The sequence below is a fragment of the Ambystoma mexicanum genome, chromosome 10 (genome assembly GCF_040938575.1).
Source record: "Ambystoma mexicanum isolate Mex_15411 chromosome 10, UKY_AmexF1_1, whole genome shotgun sequence".
Classification (NCBI taxonomy): Eukaryota; Metazoa; Chordata; class Amphibia; order Caudata; family Ambystomatidae; genus Ambystoma; species Ambystoma mexicanum.
Window position 1 is genome coordinate 1308774343 of NC_090932.1, and position 21306 is coordinate 1308795648.

Below are 21306 nucleotides of genomic sequence, written 5' to 3' on the forward strand. Positions count from 1 at the left end.
TCTCCTATTCCTGGACTAGTGGAGAAAAGGGGAAGGAAAACAAGGCACGGGGTGTGCCAGTACCAGGAACCCTTGCAAAAGGCAACCACAATAAGTTTGAGGTTGACCAAAAAGCAATGTGTAAGTAAGCGGGTGGGATGGACTACAGACGTATCCAACACAGAGTTACGGGGCAGCTGGCTCTGCCAGGAGCCACAGCCTACAGCAAGAGTGAGGAAAATGTGACTCCTGAATGGAAAAAAAAATTGTAATCTCGATGTCCTTTCTGACCTCTAAAGCTCTTTCCATAATGTTATTTCTTCTCTTGCTCGTTCCTGTCATTCCCGTCTCTATTCCAACCAGCGATGTTGACCTAGTATTACCTTCTTAGCTATAAGCACTCTTAATCTGGCCCTGTTGGGATAGCAGGTTTATTGTTACTCTCTCTACTTGTAGACCTCTCTGCCAACGCCCCTGTCTCTCTGCAGTCTATCTTCAACTCGGCTCCATCCACACTCTCCTATCTCCCCTCTCTCTTTTCCCGTCCACCTCCAGTTTAATTACTTATGCATCGTGTTTAAATGTCTTACGCTCTGGCTCGCTCTCAGCTTTCTTTTCGTGTCTATGCTCCTAGTCAAACTCTTCATTCTTGCCTTCTATTGGCTGCCCCACGCACTCCCTCTGCCGAATCCCGCTTTTGTTTGCTCCCAAACATTTCAAACAGCCTTCCTTTGGCTTTATGCCCTGCTCACTCTATGCATTCAAATGAATAAATACCTAAAACGAATAAGTGCACGGCAGTAAAATAAGGGATAACAAAGGTGAAATCACAAGATCTGGGGCCAGGAACTGTCACAAAGAGGAGAGAAGTACAGCGTGTGGGTCTCAGAAGTGTGGGCGGAATAGGACATAAGGGTAAAACATTTTTGAAGAGGAGAGTCGCAAGGCCTTTTCTGAAATGTAAGTGGTTTCTGAGGTAGGCAGATGATTCCAGAGGCTGGCTCCAAGCGTGCCAAGGGTCCTGCTCAGAACTGCCTTCTCTTCTGCCTCCAGATAGGCAGGTACACGGCAGAAGCAGATCCAGAGACCTGTATGGGGTAGTGCTGACCACTTTGTGCTGGAGGTACCATGGGGTCACTTCCCAGTAGAATGACATGATGTTAGGGTGCAGGGCGCCTGTGAGGCAGCAGGTGTGCTTGTCATTGGTGTAGCTGGCTGGGTGTATAAATACACTTAGATCATAATCCAGATATAAATGAAAGTTTTCTTCCACCTAATTGTTTTTATGTGGAGTCCAGTTGATACTAACGTGATAGCGCTATTTCAGATTTGTTTAGAATGCATATAGCAGATACTATCAATAATCCAACTGACTAATTTATGAAGGAAACTCCCAGATTAATGCTTTTGAAATTCATGAACTGTATATAAAAAAGTATGATGAAAGAATTTTTTATTAGATGGAAACTTTAACCAGTATATAACAAAATCAATAATCTATGATTTTTTTTTTTGGTGTCTTTCTATATTTGTTTTTAAACGCAGCATGGTAAATTAACACTATTTAATGTGTGGTTATATGTGCCAGATGAAGTAATTATCACTGAAGAAGCTTGCTTAGGGTCAATATATCAGAAAGATAACCCATGAGAAACACGTGCTGGCAAATCACACACCAATTGGAATGATCAGAAAGGCAGATGACATGCACAATGGAATGATTAGAAGTGTATAATTAGATGGCAGATTAGGAAGAGCACTTTTTGGGCAGTTTATAACTTCGCTCCCCCTGGACGAATCCTCACCAAACTTTGCAGAAAAAGTATATGGCCCACTCTGTATTTTTTTGCAAAGTTTGGTGAAGTTTGGTCCAGAGGGGGCAAAGTTATAGGGGGGGTCCCACAATTTCTTTTTTTCCCATAGACATCATGGGAAAAAACTTTGCTCATGCCTACAGCCCAAACTGCTGGACGGATTTTCACCAAATCCCGAAATTGGTCCCGAAAGCGTGCTTTTGTTAATTTGGTGTAAATCCGCCCAGTAGTTTTTTAAAAACGACCCAAATGTAAGTCAATGTAAGTCAAAAAAATTAGTGATATCTATGTCCGCTCCGCGGATACACTTCCCTTTTCGCTCCACGGACAGGACACCGATTGGTTAATCGGCTTGCGTCATGTCCGCGGACACCCGACGTGTTCGCTGATTGGTTGGAGTGAAACGTGAGGTGCGTCAGATTTTTGGAAACGCTCGCCATCTTGGATTCGCGGACATCACCCGTTGTCCACGGACATCGTGTTAAAAACATATTAAATAACACACCATTGCACTTGTCAAACTTATCAAATAATATCTGGGGAGGTGAGGGGTGATGAGGATGGGATGGGATATGGCTGTAAGAGTCAAAAAAACGGGTGTTTTTCACTGCGAAAGTCTGCGAACAGTTCGGATGTTCGCGAACAGTCCTGTGAAAGTTTGCGGACACCTCTGCATAACTGGTTTGGTGAAAAGCAGTCCTTGGATGGCTTATAACTTTGGCGCCACTTAACGGAACTGCATGTAATTGTGCAATTATATTCCTGACCTGATCCCGAATGAGGTTGCAAAGTTTGGTGGGATTCTGTCAAAAGGGGGCATAATTAGAGGGGGGGTCCCAAAATAATGTAAAGGCTTATAAATGAGGTGCCATTTGACAAATCTACACTTAATTTGGCAAACTGATAATAGATCTAGACATAAATGTTTTTGCAAAGTTTGGTGGGATTTCTTCAAGAGGGGGCAAAATTAGTGGGGGGTCCCAAAAAATTGTAAAGGCATTTAAATGTGGTGTCATTTGACGAATCTGCACAACATTTGGCAAAACGATTTTGGATCTAGATATAAATGGTTTTCTAAAGTTTGGTGGGATTTTCTCAAGAGGTGGCGAAATTAGAGGTCGGTCTCAACATTTTTAGATGGCTTATAACTTTGTTGCTATTTGACGAATGTGGACAAATGTTTTGAGAAAGATTATAGACCCAACCTTCAATGTTTGTGTAAAGACTGAATGGATTTTGTCAAGTGGGGGCTAAGTTATATGACTATTGTATGTACATACATTTTGACACTTTTAAAAAAATAAAACATGGGCGAATTTTGAGCAAACTCGTGAGGAGCATTGGCAAGGACATTAAAGCATGGTTTTGCAAATGTGCCCGTGTTTTATTTTTTGACAAGTGTACTAATGTAGGTACAAAAAATAGTCATATACCTTTGGTGACTGAGGTATAGCCTGTGGCCGTGGGCAGTTGCCAGATTATCTGGGTGATGGCATAAGGTCATGACGCAGACAATCTGGTTACTGGCCATGACCGCTAGGGAATGAAAAATGGTGTTAAAGTGGCTGTCTACCTGGGACCGGCTATGTGGTAAAGTTATTCGAAGGTAGGATAGGTTTGAAAGGGAAAAAAAGTGCTTGTGGTAATATATTCATAGGGTTTTGCAGGCTGCCATGGCAAAGGAAGAGGGGCTGTTTACGGAGCCCCACCTTCTCTTTCCATGTTGGCTGTCTTGGAAAATGACTTTCCTTCCTACAGCGGGACGCCGCAGGTGTCCCGCTGTACGAAGAATAATCCTTCCATCTTATAGCGGGGCGCCGCAGGCCCGCTATAGGAAGAAAAATCTATGTTTTAGCACCCTGGGTTCCCGCTTTGGGAGCAAGGGGTGCTAATGGCCTTTATCCCCCATTTCAGGGGCTGCAATGGACGATAATGGTCCATAGCCCCCCTTATTTATTTATTTATTTATTTATTTATTTATGTATAACAGACCAATGCCCGCAGATATCAGGCTGTGTAATTACAGTATTTTTTAAAGAAGATGAGGTGGAGGAAGACAGCTTACTACTTGCTGAGAAAGGAACAACCTTTCTGAGAGCATTGTGGTCATTGGATTTGGTGTGGCAGCTCATGGAGGTGGTCCCGTAGGAGTACTGTCCAGGTAGTCTGTGACTGAGTACAAAATTGCACTCAGTGCATTTCACTTTGGTAGCTTTAGCCTTTGGTACACTCCCAACAGTAGCAAAGAACTGGCACACCCATGATTCGATCTTGGTGCTAGAAGTAGGCACTTCCTCTACCTCATCTTCTTTGTCCTCTTCATTGTCTTTGACAGTACTGTGCTTTTTTTGTTGTGAAGGTCCTCCAGCTGGTGGTGGTGGTGGCTCTTGGGGATTAGGAATGGCAATAACTAATGCCATTTTTAAGATAAATAGCAGTTTTGATAAAATTCTTCCAAGTATGTACTGTGTACTAGATTAGTAATGGATAATGAGTACGAAAAGGTGTAGAAGGTGTGCAAGGGAAATTTTGAAGTTGAAAGTTCCTAGATCAGTAGAAAAGGCAGTTCCGAACTGTCTGAGAAGGACGGATCTTATTGTGAAGTGCGAACGGGTTCTCGGACACGTCATAATGCTGCGCGCTAGCGTATGGTCATGTGGCACTGTCTGGAAGGTCCACAATGAAGTCAGATGTTCGCAGACATCTACGGATGCAAAACTAGTTGAAATAGTTACAAAAAGTGTATTGAAGTGTTATAAATGATTCTAGAAGGTGGGAAATGGCACAGTTTTAAGGTGACACTTTGTAAATTGGACACAGATATTGTTATATTTGGTAAGTATGATATTAGTAAGTTGTAGGAAAATAGCATGCACTCGTAAAAACCCACGAAATTCACTGAAAAAACATTATTAAAGGGATGTTATGGTTAAGTGCACTAATAAAAACCTATGAAATTCAATGAAAAAACTTTGTTAAGTGGATGTTATGGTTAAGTTGCACCATTAAAAACCTATGAAATTCACTGAAAAAACTTTGTTAAAGGGACATTATGGTTAAGTTGGACTAATAAAAACCTATGAAATTCAATGAAAAAACATTGTTAAAGGGACGTTATGGTTACGTTGCACTAATAAAACCTATGGAATTCCGTAAAAAATGTTGTTAAAAGGACGTTATGGTTAAAGTAAAATCGAAAAACCCCTGAAATTCACCAGTTATGGTAAGCTAAGCAACCATAACTCGCGCCACCACCGTGCACTGCTAAGACTAACACCCAGAACATCAAAGATGACATCACAAATATCATTGATGACATCTCTGATGACATCACATGTGCATTTACTTTTCATACAAGGGGTTGTGAATGTAATGTTGGCAAAAAAGTATCAGGGATTATCGGGAGATGTGTAATAAACTACATACTTCCTTACGCAATGTAGTGTTCTAAAGAACATTCCATTGCAGTGTTCTTTCTAGTACAGGAACCTACTCATACAGAAATGGAGGTATTGGCTGCAGCATACACTACAGATGTGCTATATTTGTAATTTTCCAAAGTTATATAATACAACGGTGAATGTTCTGTATCAGACTTTTCCGTACTGTGAAACATGTACTAAGTAGCTAATAATGCATCACTTACTACATATTGCCACTAATACACAGAAAACATAAATAGACTACAATGCATACAAACATGGGGCTTATATATGGAGAGTAAAGTAAGCAAATAAGAGGCAGTATCATTAGCAACTGTGTATAATCTACGTGATTGTATTCACGCACAAAAATGATTGCTGTGTTTCAGGCCTGCGTCTTCCTCTATATATGTACATCATAAGATGCGATTAAATTCTAAGGAAAGTAGTGTAAGAACACGTGAGAATAGCAATATCTATAAATGTAATACCTTTTGAAAGTTACGTTTCTGACTGTCAGTAAATAAAACCACCTGGCCTAGATATGGCAGTGAACAAACAAGAAGGGGCTAGACATGTGATGTCGTCACTGATGTCATCAATGATATTTGTGATGTCATCTTTGATGTCCTGGGTGTTAGTCTTAGCAGTGCACGGTGGTGGCGCGAGTTATGGTTGCTTAGCTTACCATAACTGACGAATTTCAGGGGGTTTTCGATTTTACTTGTAACCATAACGTCCTTTTAACAACGTTTTTTTACTGAATTTCATAGGTTTTTATAAGTGCAACTTAACCATAACGTCCCTTTAACAAAGTGTTTTCATTGATATATATATATTCCCCCAGGTGTGAATTCATTGATGGCTTATCTTTCGAAATCCCCTTTTAGGGACCATAGAATGTGATTCCTAAAATTTAGGTTTAACTGTCTTTGCATGTTAGAAGTGGTTGTCCCTTGTATTGGACTACCTCGAGAGAGTCGTACATGTAAATCTGACAAACTCAAATCACTATGCCATTTAATCCTGGATTGTCTGTACTCATTACAGAGAATAGCATTTTACTTTGAAAAATGTATCCATTCCATTTCGGCTGTTATTTCCCAGAATCTTTGCAGGAGACTGATGAATGACAATTATCTCTGACAATTGCACTAATTGCTTTTTTTTAAAGGAGGTATTTCCTTAACTAGCTGAGTTTACAGGACTGATTATGTTCTGTCTGTGAAAGGGGGTTTGTAGAAAGTTTACTATTTAATCTGGTCGAGTTCCTTTGTCCTATATGTTATTGCTTATTGTTGTGGCTTTAATTCAATTGGAGGACCGAATTTGCAATGATGCACTCTGTGCTCTGCTGTCTGCATAGTTGCACCTTAACCTCACAATAGGTTTTCTTTAGTAAAGGATGCTGGTTCCTGTATGGAATTTGCACTTGTCACTTTGTATTGGCTCTAGGGAGGCATAGTGGGGTTTCAGCAAAGCATATCAATGTTGAGCTCTGATTGTATCTTCTTGTATCTCCTCCTTTATGCACATTTTACTATAAGATGAACAAACCTGAAATGCTCATATTGGGAAATGTTATACATCTGATTAATTTTAGAGTGTGCGTTTTTAGAATGAATGATACTGTCTGTAATACTTTTCTTTGCATTGTGAAAGGTTGTAATTATAAACCATAAAACAATAAAAGAAACCGACCCGGGGAGGGAAACGGAGAGGCAGCTAGAGGCAAACACAGAGTGAAAAGGCAGAGGTATAAGACCGCAGCTAGAGAGAGATATCAATGCATCTGAGGCTCTTACTTGGGTTTCCGCAATTGTTTCCTAACATAGTCTCCCAGGATTGGGTTATGGAAGTCGTAGTACTTGGTCCAGTAGATGCAGAGTTTCTGGTACTGGCAGAGCAGGCTCAGGACGGTGCAGAATCCTTGGTCCATGCGGAAATCGGCCACCCCACTGCCCTGCTCCCACACATAGATGGTCAGCAGCTCCAGAGCGTACTTATGTGGCAGGGGAATGCCCTCGTTTCTCCCTTTAACATACTGGCAAAAGAGGGACACAATCACACATGTATCTGAGGTTTACACTGTGCCAGCATTATCACCAGCATGCACCCGTAGTAGATTTACACGTCAGTTGTGTAACCAATGATTGAAGTGTACCCAGTCGTTTCCCAAGAAACATATTGGTTTATAAAGGTTGCATTAGTATTCAGTGAAAAAAAACATTTTAAGGGATGAGATGGTTTTCTACTAAGAACAGGTCATAACCTAAGTTAACAACCAAATGAAACACCAAATGCTGCATGTTGGGGGACCACTCAGGCCAACAGTCGATAGACAGGTACTACTACAGCTATCTGGGGACTATAGACATGATGATCACCACACTAATAACATGTATAATATTGTTCAGAATTGGATGGCCTGCAATAAATTGGGCTTCAATGACTCCATAACTGAACGTATGATTGTTGGTACTCAGTTGAGGTTAAACAGGCTTCCGCCTGAGCACAAGAAGTTTATAATTGCAGGATGTACCATTCCAGTCTCACCCAAAGTTAAGACTTTGGGGGTTTATCTGGATGCTTCATTGAATCTAAAATCTCAAACAAATTACATTAATTCAACAACATCCTATGACCTCAAACTCCTTTGCTACATTCGCCCATTTCTATCCAAAGAGAACTCTGCCCATCTGGCACATGCTATCAGCGGTGCAAACAGAGATTACTGTAGTAGTCTTTTGTATGGTTCATCACAAGGCAGAATGACCAAACTACAGACAGTGCAAAACAGCGCAGTGCGTATTGTTAATCAACTCAAGTGCAGGGCTAATGTTAGCGAGTCCCGCACTGCTCTTCACTGGCTTCATGTTATGGAGCGTATTGCCTATCGGGTCATTACCATTACCTATGAGTGCCTTTACGGGAGATGCCACTGAGCCCTATCTCCGGCATAGCCGTCCTGCAAGCTAAGAGATACCTGCTCATTGCCAATCTTCAAGAAAGCACTGAAGGCTTTCTTTTTTACCTAAACTCTGGCTGGAACTTACTTGTAGGACCTGTATATGTGGCTAAACAGTCTGTTCTTTGTCTTGTAATTTGGTACTTTTGCATGGGTGGTCTTGTTTATGTGTGCGCCTTTTTGCCATGGGCCTTTGGCACGTTACACATATTAAAACGAAATTAACAGCATTCCTCCCATACATGCTGAAATGAAATATGACATGTTGCACAGATCATGGAGGAACAATGGAGGCAGACATAACATGAAGTGGAGTTAACAAGTCATACTACAATGGTTGCATGAGAAATCTTTGTCGCTGGCATGGAAAAGGAGGCATCTCATGGTCAACACCTAATTTCTGGAAAGCCTAAACCGGTGATGACCCCCTACCAATCAATCGAAGTGCTTTGCGACCGTATGTGCTGTGTGTGGATGACTGTTTGCATTACTTTGAAGCTATCCCGTAGGAGTTCTGCCAGGTAATAAACCAGGGGATATCTGAAAAATATGATTGCATTGTTTTGAATTTATCATAAATGTCTTGCTGTGCTGTAGCTCAGAGGAGGATGCGTGTGAATGGTTGCCTATCTTTGGATTTTTCATGAATATGTCCTGCTAGGAAGTAGCCCGCTATGGACACCTGCGTATGGTAACTGTATGGGGTCGTGGAGGCCCTAGCATGCAACACCAAAAGGGTTTGAAAAGTGTGCAACCATACAAGTAAGCACAACAATATGAACTAAGTGCAACAATACATATTTTAAAACATGCTGCAAATTAGAAACAGTAGAAAGCATAGAACAATAACTGAGGTTCATGTTATGTAATAACCCGGCACTACCACATGACATTCTGAATGTTACATTGAGCGCTCAATCATAGGAATTATGCAACTTTATTCCTACTATACAGAGTTCAGCAGGAACATGAAGTTGATCTGTCTGCTGAAGACAGTGGTGCAACCTATTAATGTAAATACAAAATTTGGCATGCAAGGTCTAGTTATTGGGTCCACAGTGTGTGGTGAATTCATAGTTTCCAGTACAGTATGGCTATACTTACAACGTGCAGCAGATCTGAGAGTTAGTTCGGGAAGGCAGCCTTCCATTGCCATAGGGACATTACACACACAAAGGTTTCAGGTATTCCAGCGCAACACTACCATGACATGAGTGGGCCCATTCTTTCAATCTAAGGGCGCAAGAACCGTTGGGCATCCTTGTTGCCACGGCAACCCCTCACTTTTTCCAATGCACAGCGGGGCTAGTTCCAACATTCCGTGGTGTCACGCACTATGTGATGTCAACTGTATTCTGGTCTATGCACAGTGAACGGAAGAACCGTAAACTTCTCACAGACCACAATTGCCTTATCCAACAAAGAGTGACCCTTCTTGCATGGCCCAGCAGGTAATAGATATTTGTGTGCCATCCCTGGGTCATGGCCATTGACCATCAAGTATACAGTAGCCACCGGATGTTCATTCAACACACAGGATCAACTGACACTCTAGGAACCCACATACCTCTGACATGCCCAGGGTTCCATGTATAATACCATTCATGACATCATGCATTCCTGTTCACTCAGTTATGCACGTGTTCAGATTGCAACTGTCTCTGCTATTTAAAACCAACAACATTGCAGAAGAGCCCGAAGGTTCGCTCTGAAGACCTTTTTGTAGACCAATCAAAAGGATGTTTGGAATTCCAAATGTGATGTTTAGAAGTGTCTGTCTATGGACAATTGTCTATGGATTTCTAAATATGTAGTTCCAGATTAAAAATGTTCACCAAATCACAAAAGGTTTTAAGTTTGATTAACAGTTCCAGGTTGGTGAAAGTTGGTGAAAATTGTCCAAGCGGTTTTGCTATAGATTTGAACAAAGATTTCTATGAACGTTAAATGGGGATTACAATTGTTGTGGTCTGAAACCTTTCCTTTGAATGTTTTGCCCTCCTCCTGAAGGGTCTCTGTAGTAAGTATCACAGTACTGGACCTTCTTGAAATATTCTTCTTTATTTAACTCGTAGATAAGAAAAACACCCGCAGCTCCCCTCCAGCCTCCAGTTTCCCTGTATCAGTCTTCCAAACGTCCTCTGGGGAACCCCTAGAGTTCCCATTTCTGTATGTTCCACATTCGACACTAGCCCAGCCTCTGTAAAATAACGAAACACCAAACCAATACCAACCTATAAAGAAAACGTGAACAGTTATCACACTAAATGATTTCACTGAGTTAAAAACATAAGAACATGTAATAAAACATGCATTTATTTTAATTACAGCGTTTGGCTTGTACAGACAGGTGGTCTCTTACCACCCCAAATGCATATACAGGCTGGGAGAATAGCTCAAGGGCAACGTGCTTGCCTTAGAAGCTAGACAACTTTAAGCAACACAGGACAGGTTCGAAGCCCATTCTTGCATTGTAGAGGCTGAAACACACCGATGCTGTCCCGCATTTAACGTTGCTCCCTTCACTCTACGCGAATCCGCTCTAGCCACACTCCCCAGCGTACCCTCATGCACGCTAACCCCGAAGCCGGCAACAAAAGCAGCGGGTGTCCAATGGAGGAAGCTCCAACTGCCTCCTAGATCGTCACGTGCACTGTTGCTCACACCCCTCTCAGCAAAGGAACTTGCTTGCAGTTATAGGAATGTGGTCTTTATTTTCCACAACAATCTGATTCCTTGGATGTCGTGTACCCGCTGCTGTGTGGTCTCATGGAAGTGCCACTGGGCGCACTTCCCGGTAATCCCCTGGGCCCAACAAGGCCGATTTTGTCAGAGCAGAGAACAGAACAGAGCGGCCGGAGACCCCGGGAGGGGCAGACAGAGCCAACGCGGAAGCAAGAGCGTATCGGAAAATCGTGGATTTATGCACACAGGTACGTGCGTCCTTGTCCAAACGAGCTCTGGGACTGTGCCACCCTCTGCGACCAGAACAACGGGTCCTGGTGAAAATCCATCAGCAGAAGACATTGCTTCAACCAAGGTGGTGCGGTCCCTACCAAGTCCTCATCACCACGAACTCTGCAGTGAAGTGTGATGGGATTCCGGTCTGGATCCATGCGTCGCACTGTCACAAGGTCCCCGCTCTGTCCGATAACATCACTGCTGAGATCACCGATCATGCGCGGACAGGCTCCAGAACCACCACAGTGACCGATCTTCCTCAGACATGCACCAGCACTGCCACAACCCCCAACACCACCGTCTGTGACTCCTCCCCCCTAGTGCCAGTGCCAGAATCGTTCTGTGTTTTTGGACCAGACTGAGCTTTTCGGGCGAGCCAGGACCCGACCTACAATCAGCCAATACATTCATATTAGTTGTGTAAGCTCTGGCGAGTGGGGAAACTGATCACTGGCTATGTCAACAACCGCAACGATTGCGCCGACTGGGGAGGCCGCAGAGAGAGCTTGTGGATCGAACCGGAGTCGGCATGGACTCTCGGCCCGCTAATTGATTAGCTACATGGGCGCTGTATGGCTTTAATCAGGCCTGCTTGGTTAATGCACATGGACTGATACTGCTGGGCAACTCTTGAGCTGCAAGGATAAAGGCAACGGGCAACCCAGGACTGGTTCGGAGAGCGGGCGCCGGGCTTAGAGTAATCCAAGATGGTAGCCGCTTTGTGTCCTGCGCTCAGTGCCTGAGGAGGCATTGTGTTCCCTAATCTCGCAGAGCACTGAAGAGAAGGGTGAACGGCCACTTGACTGCATCCTCTGTGATTGGATCCCGGGTGGTGCAGGGAGGCCATGCAAAAACATAATACAATGGCATCCTGAGAACTCAAGCAACACCCGAGGACTGGGTGCCGCAACTTGATTGGAGCTCGCAGAGAAAAGCCAACACACTTCATAAAGACAAAGCTGGAGTGGCCTCAACATTCTGCGTTCTATGATTTAGATCCCTCTGAAAACATGCAAAGTTCAATGATTGGTTGCTGTGTTTGTAAATGAGCAGCGTTGGGAGCCTCTTAAAACCTCAAGTCCCAGGACTTCATCTTCAACCCTTACAGTGCAGCACTGTGATTCGAAGAAACCTGGTTGAGTCATGGCACCATTTAAGGTTCGCCTTCAATTCATTTGCCCTATGCCAAACCAGACAGTCATGCCAGAGAAAAGCCAACACACTTCACCAAGACAAAGCTGGAGTGTCCACAACATTCTGCCTTCTATGATTTACATCCCTCTGAAAACACGCAAAGTTGACTGATTGCTTGCTGTGTTTGTAAGTGAGCAGTGTTGGGAGCAAAATGAAGGAATCTCTGACTACAGCGTGACAACCCAGCTGCCTCTGACTCTTGGCACCACACGCCTCCCTTCCATCTGGAGACGCTGTGGATCACTCCACCCTCGTGTTTGTGCCTTGGGGACACTCTTCAGTGGCCTAGACTTCCCTCTCGTGCACCCGTTTCATCTGCGCCTGTCTTACTGCTAGGCCGCCTGGCATCATTGACTTAAGAACCTAAGGACTTCGCCTGCTGCATTTCTGCATCTATCCCATTGGAAGGAGGGCCTGACTGGCCAGATGCGGCCCTGAAGATTCAGCTCCCATCTATCGGCATATGTCTGTTGCTAGGCCGCCTGGTGAGTTTGTCTTGCTTTGCAGTTCTCCGTCTCTCTCCCCTCTTTCTTTCCATCTTTTGCTCTCAACACTCCTTCCAGGGTGCTCTTCATCACACCTATTTACTGAAACTGCTACTCGATCACCTATCCTTCCTCCCTCTCGAAGCCTGGAAGGAAAAAGTTCAAAAAAGATCTCCTGGTCTCCAATCCAGGCCTGCCCATCGCCACCTACGTCAACGCTTCTTCCAGGCAGACTGTCACTGGCATCCTCTTTGTTGCTTCCTCATCGGCACTATGGACTCGACATATGGGCTCTGTCCTCTTTCCTTTGGCTACATGTCTTAATAATGAAAAATAAATGTTGATATTTCCGAATTACGAATTACAAAACTACGAAGAATTAAATGTTTTACGTCCAATGTAAAGTGTCCAAATAACGAAAATGAAACAACAGATGTATATAACGAAACCGTAGTGCGCTCTGTCAAAATAGAGGAAATAGCATATTTACACAGCCTAGCATTTCATTTGCAATTCTAAATAAAGCAAAACAAACCTTGCCAAGAGGTGTCCAGAAAGCAGATATTTCCAATTGCCATTGAAAAGCAAATCCAATTAAATCCAAGTGAGAATCTGGAACCGAAAAATAAACCCACAATCCACATCCAGGAACCAAGTCATTAAGAAAACCATAAACATGTTGAAAAAAAACGCAAGATAAGGAAAGAAATCCAAACAGAAACCAGAAGTCCAGTCTGCCCAAAAACCCCAAATCCACATGCAGGAACCGAGGCAGGGAGAAATCCATTAAAAAAGTTGCAAAAAATCCCATGTTAAGTGAAGAAATCCAACCGGAATCCTGTAGTCCCTTGTGCAAGAATTGATCCCAGGAATCCAAAGAAACAGTATCAAACCAAATCCAGGTACCCAAAATTGAAGAAGTCTGGCAACCAGCAGATGAAAAACTACGACAAAATGAAAAATCCAAAGAAAACAGGAACTCCAAAGAAAGGCATCCTATCACATACAAAGTTGAAGCCATAATTGGCATCGGAGTGTTTCCGGTCGGAATACATTGCAAAAGGTCATGGAATGAGTGACACCTACTGGCCGAAATTAATATTGCTGTTGCAAGAATAAATGTTGCATTGTTTAAAGTTTTAAAAGTTTAAATATAGATCCATTGTAAATTATAATACAAAGTTCATTATTAGTTATTACAAATTTCGCTATTTGTTATTCAACATATTTTATTTCGTTATAATAAATTCACTGAAGAGGATGTCAACATTTGTTGTGTCGTTATTAACACTGTGTACCCTCTCTTTTCTCCTCGTTTCCCATTAATGAAGGCACCAGATGGGAAGTACTCTTGGCGGGCTTCTCAACTTCTAGGTACATCATTAATGTCCATCGCAATGGCACTGTCATGGGCCAGGGCTCTCTGCCCAACCTTCTCCTTCTTGATAGGCGTCTTCCGTCTCTCATCAACTTCCTCCCTTCTGCCGCCATTCTTCTGGTTGCATCCCCCCTTGACCCTTCTCCACCTCCGTTGAGCGTACCACGTCCCTGTACCCCTCCTCGGTAGACCTTCAAAGGTGGTAACCAGGTTCACTTTGCTACCCTCAACTCTCACTCTTCCATCAAACACGCTTCTGATATCTGTCTCCTTCTCAAAGATTTTGACCTAGACATTCTCGCCCTCACTGAGACGTGGTTCACTGCCATCTCTGTCAATGGTTTTGAAACACTCCTGCCTGGCGGTTACAAGATCCTCTCCAAACCGAGGCCTAACCGGTCTGCAGGCGGAGTGGCCTTTATCTTCCCTGACTGAATCCCTGCTACCATCATTCCCACTCAATCCTTCTCCTCCTTTGAATGCCTCGTCTGCAGGCTTGGCGTCTCTCTATCCATTTTGCGGACTCTTGCCACCATCTACAGTACCCTTGGTCCTGTCACCCTTTTTCTCTCTGAGTGGTCTGACCTCACCTCTTCCCTTCTTGCCTCTACCTCCAAACTTCTCCTCAGTGACTCCAATATTCACCTCGACTCTCCTGAGGCGTCCACTGGACTCTTCTGCAACCTTTGCAACGTTCTCTCTCTCATCATTCAACCTCCCCATCCGACACACTCTGCCGGACATACCTTGGATACTCTCATGCCCTCAGACTTTCCTATCTCCAACCCTCTCACTATGCCTCTCTCCTGGCCTGACCATTCCCTCCGGTCTTCTCATCTGGATCTCTTTGGTCCCCAGCTAAGCCTCTGCCTTCACTGCCTGTCTCCTTCTCCGTCATTCGACTGATGAAGCAAGTGTCAGTTGCTGTCTTTGCTGCCACCTTCATTCACCCTCCCACAGACTCCCACACTGACTCTGCCCTTGCTAATCATCACCTTTCTATCAGTAACACCCTGGTTATCCTTTCCCCTGTCCTGAGAATCCGAATGAAGCCAGCCTCAAAGCGCAACACCTGGTAGGACTCTGACCTAGCCTCTCTGAAACGCATTTGCAGAGTGGCTGAGCGGAAGTAGCTGGCATCAGACACATCATCTGACAAACTGGCTTGTCGCTTGCTCCAAAGGCAAAACAGACTCTCTGTTTGCTCGAAGAAGAGGGCTCACATCCAAGCCTGCCTCTGCGGGGCCACTAACAACTCTGGTGAACTGTTTAAAATCTGAAAGGAACTCGCCAATCCTTCTGCAGTCTCCACATCTCCCCTGCCATCCCCGACCATCTGTACCTCTCTGGCCTCGCACTTCCTTTCCAAAACTCAGGACATTCTGTCCTCACTATCCTCCTCCCTCCTCTATCTTCCCTCCCCAGATGTCATTCTTCCCTTGACTCCCCTCTCCCTACTTCTCTCCTCCGCTCCCACATCACCGGATGAGGTCTCTAGACTAACCCTCTCTATGAAAGTCCCCTCCAAACAGGTGCCCCCCAGTTCCTCTAGAACTATGAACTAGAACATTGGCTCCCTTGCACCTTCCCTGGCGTATTTCTGTAACCACTCCTTTGCCACCGGCTCCTTCCCTCTTCCCTTCAAGCACTCCCTTGTGCATCCCCTCCTTAAAAAGCCCTCTTCCTACTCCTCCTGCCCTGCCAACTATCGCTCTATCGCCATCACCACCTTCATGAGAAAACTCCTGGAGAAGCTGGCTATCTCCCAACTCACCCAACACACCGAATCTGTCGGATGTCTCCACGACCACCCTTCTGGCTTCAGAGCTGCCAAAAGCATGGAAACTGCTCTTCTGAATGCCCTTGATGACTTTCTCTCTAATCTTGACTCTAACTCTCCATCTGTTCTTATCCTCTTGGATCTTTCCTCTGCCTTCGGAACCCGTCAATTATGCCATCCTGACAAATCGGCTCTGTGACACACTGGCCATCACGGGCCTGGCACTGGATGGGTTGACCTCCTTCCTCTCCAACTGGCCTTCCCCGGTTCAACTTGGCCCTTTTCTCTCCCCATCACACTCGCCACCTGCAGCGTCCCTCAAGCCTCTCTCCTGTCGCTGTAGCTTTTCAACATCTACCTTGCCCCTTCGGCCCACTTGATCTCTTCCTTCTCTCCTCACTTCAAGTGTTATGCAGATGACATGCAGCTCTCCTTCAAGCTTCCCTCCTAGTCCTCCTCTTCCTCCTTTCTCATCCCTGACTGCTATTCAGTCATGGTGTGCTGTCAATGATCTCTGCCTTAATGCCAGTAAGACTGAGATCCTTTTCATTGGGGCACCAGCTCCCATCTTCCCTCTCTTCACTCTGGCTGCCCTATATGGGTCCCCTCCCCTCATCCTCCCTTGTGAGGCAAGAAACCTTGGTGTTTCAGGAGAGCCCTTAAGACTCTGCTCTTCGACGGAGGTGGCATGTAAGTCGTTTGCTACACTGACTACCCATTGACCATGGCATGCTGATGTTCCCTGCTACTGCCCTGCCTTATTTGTTTTATGGTGTACTGTCCGTTTGAGCGCTCTGAGGCCTGCGGGTTAGTTGGCGCTGTACAAAAATAAATTAGAATAGAGTACAATAGGTGTCATCTTTGATTCCCCTCCCTCCTTCTTTCCTCACATTGCGGCCTTGCCAAGATGGCCCGCTATCAGCTGCACCTCCTCAGAGGTATTCTCCCTTTCCTCACCTTTTTCCAGAAACTCAATGTCTCCACAGCTCTGGTCTTCTCTAGGTTTGACTACTGTAAAATACTCTTCCTCAATCTTCTTTCCTCCTCCCTTCGTCACCATCAACTAATATAGAATAGTAATGCAAGACGTATTGTTGGTCTCAAGCCCAGGGACCGCATCTCTCCAGCCCTAATTTCTCTCCACTGGCTTCCGGTTGCTGCTAGGATCAAATTCTCTGCATCATCCACAAGGCTTTCTGGGGCCTGGGACCCCGCTACATCCAACTCTCTCTCCCTAAATACAACTCTGCTAGAGCCTTTCAGTCTGCTACCTCCAACTCTCTGCACAAAGAGTGGGGGTAGATGTCTCTTCTCCGCAGGAGCCTCCCTCTGGAATGGTCTCCCTGCCCCTCTCAGGCTTCAGCCGAATCTCCTTAAGTTCCGGAAGCTCCTCAAGACCCTCCTTTTCTCCTCCTCCTTCACTCTCCCCCTCCCCTGCTAACACCTTCTTCTGCCTCATTGACTGGCTGCCTGGTTCTCTCTGAGCTCTACAGAGCTCCAGGCCCCTTGCCGCGTCCCCCTTCCTTGCACTTACCTTCATTCGCTTGCACTTGCCTTCTGGCCTTCCCTTACCACTCACACCTCCCCTCTTCACCTTTTTCCCTTCACACATTAGCACTTGTTTTTGCGCAGACCGGCACTTCCCCCCAGTCCCCATCCCTGCACTTCTTGTTCTACACTTGCATGATCAGAATGTCACAAGGCCTAGTACGGCCATTATTGTATCTTTCTCCCTTGCCCCCACTTCTTTTTTTGTCTTGTGGCACCTTGAAACACCATTTGTTGTATAGTAAATAAATAACTATATGAAGCACATTTTTATGTTATGTACTCGGGATACCATAAACTAATTAATTTGGATCCTCCAAAAATATCACTACCTTCATGAACCATTTGCTCTACATGTTCTGCACCCACTTCCTCCTGCCTTTCTTAGTTGTATATTCTATATTCCTGAGGTGACCTACCTTTGTTATCCCACATCAATAATGTACTGTCCCTCATAACTACCTTTGTCGCTACATTGTGTCCCTTCTACTCCTTGCATTCGCCCTTCTTCCACCTAATTACTCTGGTGAAAATCCATATTGAATTGATCTGTCCTGCTTTCTAAAAGCAGTTATTAAGACCTCACTTACTCTCACAGGATCAAAGAATTTGGGAGGAAACGTTGCTTATCAAACATCCTTTCTTCCTTTATTTATTTATTTTTTGTATTTATAGCTTTTCTGTGAGCAGACATATTGTCGATCCAGAAAAACAGACACCCCTCGATCATAAGGATATGTATTATGTTGGCCAAAGACCAACCGTCTCATGCCTTCAGTGATAGAGATACATAACCATAAGCTTGACTAGAGTGCGGCCATTTTAAGGTGACTGAAATCGCCATTTTGTTTTCTCTAACATTTGCTTTTTGCTTTCTGTTCTAATTCTTCGCTGAAATAATATTCTGCTTTACTAGTGCGCAATGCAAGGCCAAGGGAGATATGTTGAAACATAACGTTGCAACCCAGATAGAAAGGCCCGGTCTCCTCCCGTGCGCTATCCTTGAAAGAGGGCAGCGAGGCATCCTAATCAGCCCGCAGGTGCCAGCATGTCTCGAAAACACAGTAGAAATGTTAAAAACAAACATTAAATGACTTGAATTATGCTCTTCTTTGCGGCCCCCCTTCCCGAGTCCTGGAGAGCGAGTTCACCCCCAGGATCCAAATAGAAACTAGCAGATAGGAAGGCCTGGAATGTGGCTCTCCCCCCACACGGAGCTTGCTAGTGAGAACAGAAGCAGTATGTTCTTTTCAACAAAGACTCATGTCTGCAGTCTCACAAAATTGCAAACTGTTGCTAAATAAATGTTTAAGGTGTCATACTCGTCACCATTGTCAATCATCGTGCTCAATTCAAAGGAAATGTACAAGGGGCGGTATTTGATGTGACACTACTGATTGCAAGAATCTTGTTTTGTATATATGTAACTGATGTACGTTTTTCTCTCTCTTGCGTCCCCCGAGGTTTGGTAACACACACGTCGCGGGGCGTGGGACCCAGTTGGCCAACTGAACTTACTTTGCTTTGCAATAAACCCTAGATTTTGGGAATACAACCTCGTGTCTGGCGTATCAGTTTGTGTGCGGTGATTGTGCCTTGTTCCCTCACGCGAGGGCCCCCTAGGGGGCCCTTCAATATGGTCTCTTTTAGTCAGATTCAGAGTTGAATGGATAGCGTTATTCTGTATGGTCTGGAGTTTATTGAGGTTGCACTTGGAGGTGCCTGCAAGGAGTTGAAATAGTCTAGTTGTGAGTCGATAACGGCTCTTGCAACGGTTAGTTGGTCTTGTGTGGTGAGGAAGGATTTGGCTGCATACAGGCGCTTGGTGGTGTGAGCCACTGATGATGCAATGGTGGGTCATGCTTAGGTTGGAGTCTAGGTAGACACCCAGGGCCTGATTGACAGAGCGTTTTCCAGTGGGATTGTGCCATTATAAAAATGTTTCTGTGAATCCGGCCCCCAGAGTTTTGATATGTGGGGAGATTGGGATAGGGATGGTGTCAATGGTGAAGGCTTGGAAGGCTAGGTCGCGATTGGCCAGTTGTGAAGGGGGGCCCACCAGGAGTCTTTCCGTTTTGTCTTTGTCGAGGCATAGTTGACGGGATGCCATCCAGGCCTGAATGATGTTGTAGATTCTATTGATGGAGATAATGTCTTGTATGTGGTCGCCTGTGATTGGGATGAGGATCTGTGTGTCGCTGGCCTAGTTTGTGAAAGATATGCCAAGGGCGTCGAAGTGGTCAAAGTGGGGCTTGGTATAGATGGTATACAATGTGGGGGAGATGCAGGAACCTTGTGGGACACCACATGTGTGGGGACGGCGGCTGCATTCCCTGTGTAGACTCGAGCAGTTCAGTCTGCCAGAAATGAGGCGACCCATTTGGTTGCCTCAGAAGAGAAGTTGGTGGCTGTGGTAAGGTGTTGGCAGAGGATATGATGGTTTACCAGGTCAAACGCTGCTGACAGATCGAATAGCAGTAGAAGAGCTAGGTTGCCCGTTTCCCCGGTGTCGTTTAGTTAATTTTTCAGATCAAGAATAGCCAGGGGTCAAGTCCTAAAAATTAAAGTGGGGGGACTCATAAAAAAATGCAAAATTAGCATATCAAGGTGAAATATGCACATTTCATCAAATTGCCTTTGCATAACTTCCCATATTGCACAGGATGAATGGCATTTGCCTTTTAATAAAATCAACACACACAAAACCAAGAGAGGATATTTTCTTCTAATAGTGTTTTTGAAACGTTAACAGGTGTGCATGTTTTAAACTCTAAGAACCAATACGGATGTTTTCCCTGGAACTTGCAGTATCGAATCGGGACATGATACCTTTAGTTGTTTATTATTTTTCATTAGGTTACATAGTGCAGTGCCTGGCCTACAAACCTGACGACTGTGATTCGATCCTGGTGGACCGCTTTAATGCTTTAATGCATAAATTCAAAGAGGACATTCAATGTTTCTCATTTTAGCTGGGGGGGACTGAGTCCACCCTCTGAAAAAAGTGGGTGGACTCCGTCCCCCCACATGTACCCTCGACTTGAGCCCTGAGGATAGCGGATTCAGTGCTACAGCCAGGGCAGAAGCCTGATTGACGGGGACTCGGGATGTTGTTATTCTCGAGGTGGGACTGGATTTGGAGGTATGCAGTGTGGTCCAGGATTTTTTAATTGGAATGGGACAGCAGTGACAAGACTGCAGTTGGTTGGTGTGGCAGTTCTAGTTGGTTGGTGTGGCAGGATCTAGTGAGACTTTCTTAATGAGTGGGGATATCCATGTTTCGTTATGTGTGGGTGGAATGAGGCTGAAGCGGAATGTGAGTTGACAAAGGCTGTGATTACAGGGCTGAGGGCATCTGTGCAGTCTTTGATGAGCAGTGTGGACAGCTGTTTCCATGGCAGCGTGATGGTTTAGGGCTAGCAATGATTTTGGTGGTGTCCTCTTCCGAAACACGGAGGAAGCTGAATGGGGTGAATGTGGCAGGGGCTGCAGGAGTCGAGTCAGGTATACGTTGGAGGGTGTGGGGTTTTGGTTGGGAAGTACTGTGTTTCACTGTTAATTTCTTTTGGTCAGTGGAGATTTTGTTAGTGAAGGCAACTTGGACTTTTTGGCACCAGGCGGCTTCTTTGATTGAGTTAATGATAGGAGTGGCAGGGGTCTCTAGTTTGCATACGATGGTAGTGTCACTAAGTTGAATCTTCCTTTCAACTTGTGAAGCTCTGACGTCCACATTTATTTTATACCTGACCTGTGACTTCGTAATCCAATGCTCATTCT

General features: G+C 44.7%; 1 protein-coding gene across 1 annotated transcript in view; it reads right to left on the bottom strand.

Annotated features, from left to right (window-relative positions):
* The window catches only part of LOC138493020 (2'-5'-oligoadenylate synthase 3-like), a 352001-nt gene that overhangs the window by 239308 nt on the left and 91387 nt on the right, over positions 1-21306 (bottom strand). Inside the window, exon 4 of the mRNA XM_069620269.1 lies at positions 7021-7259. Coding sequence (XP_069476370.1) covers positions 7021-7259 — 239 coding nt within the window. The remainder of the gene's footprint in view (positions 1-7020; positions 7260-21306) is intronic.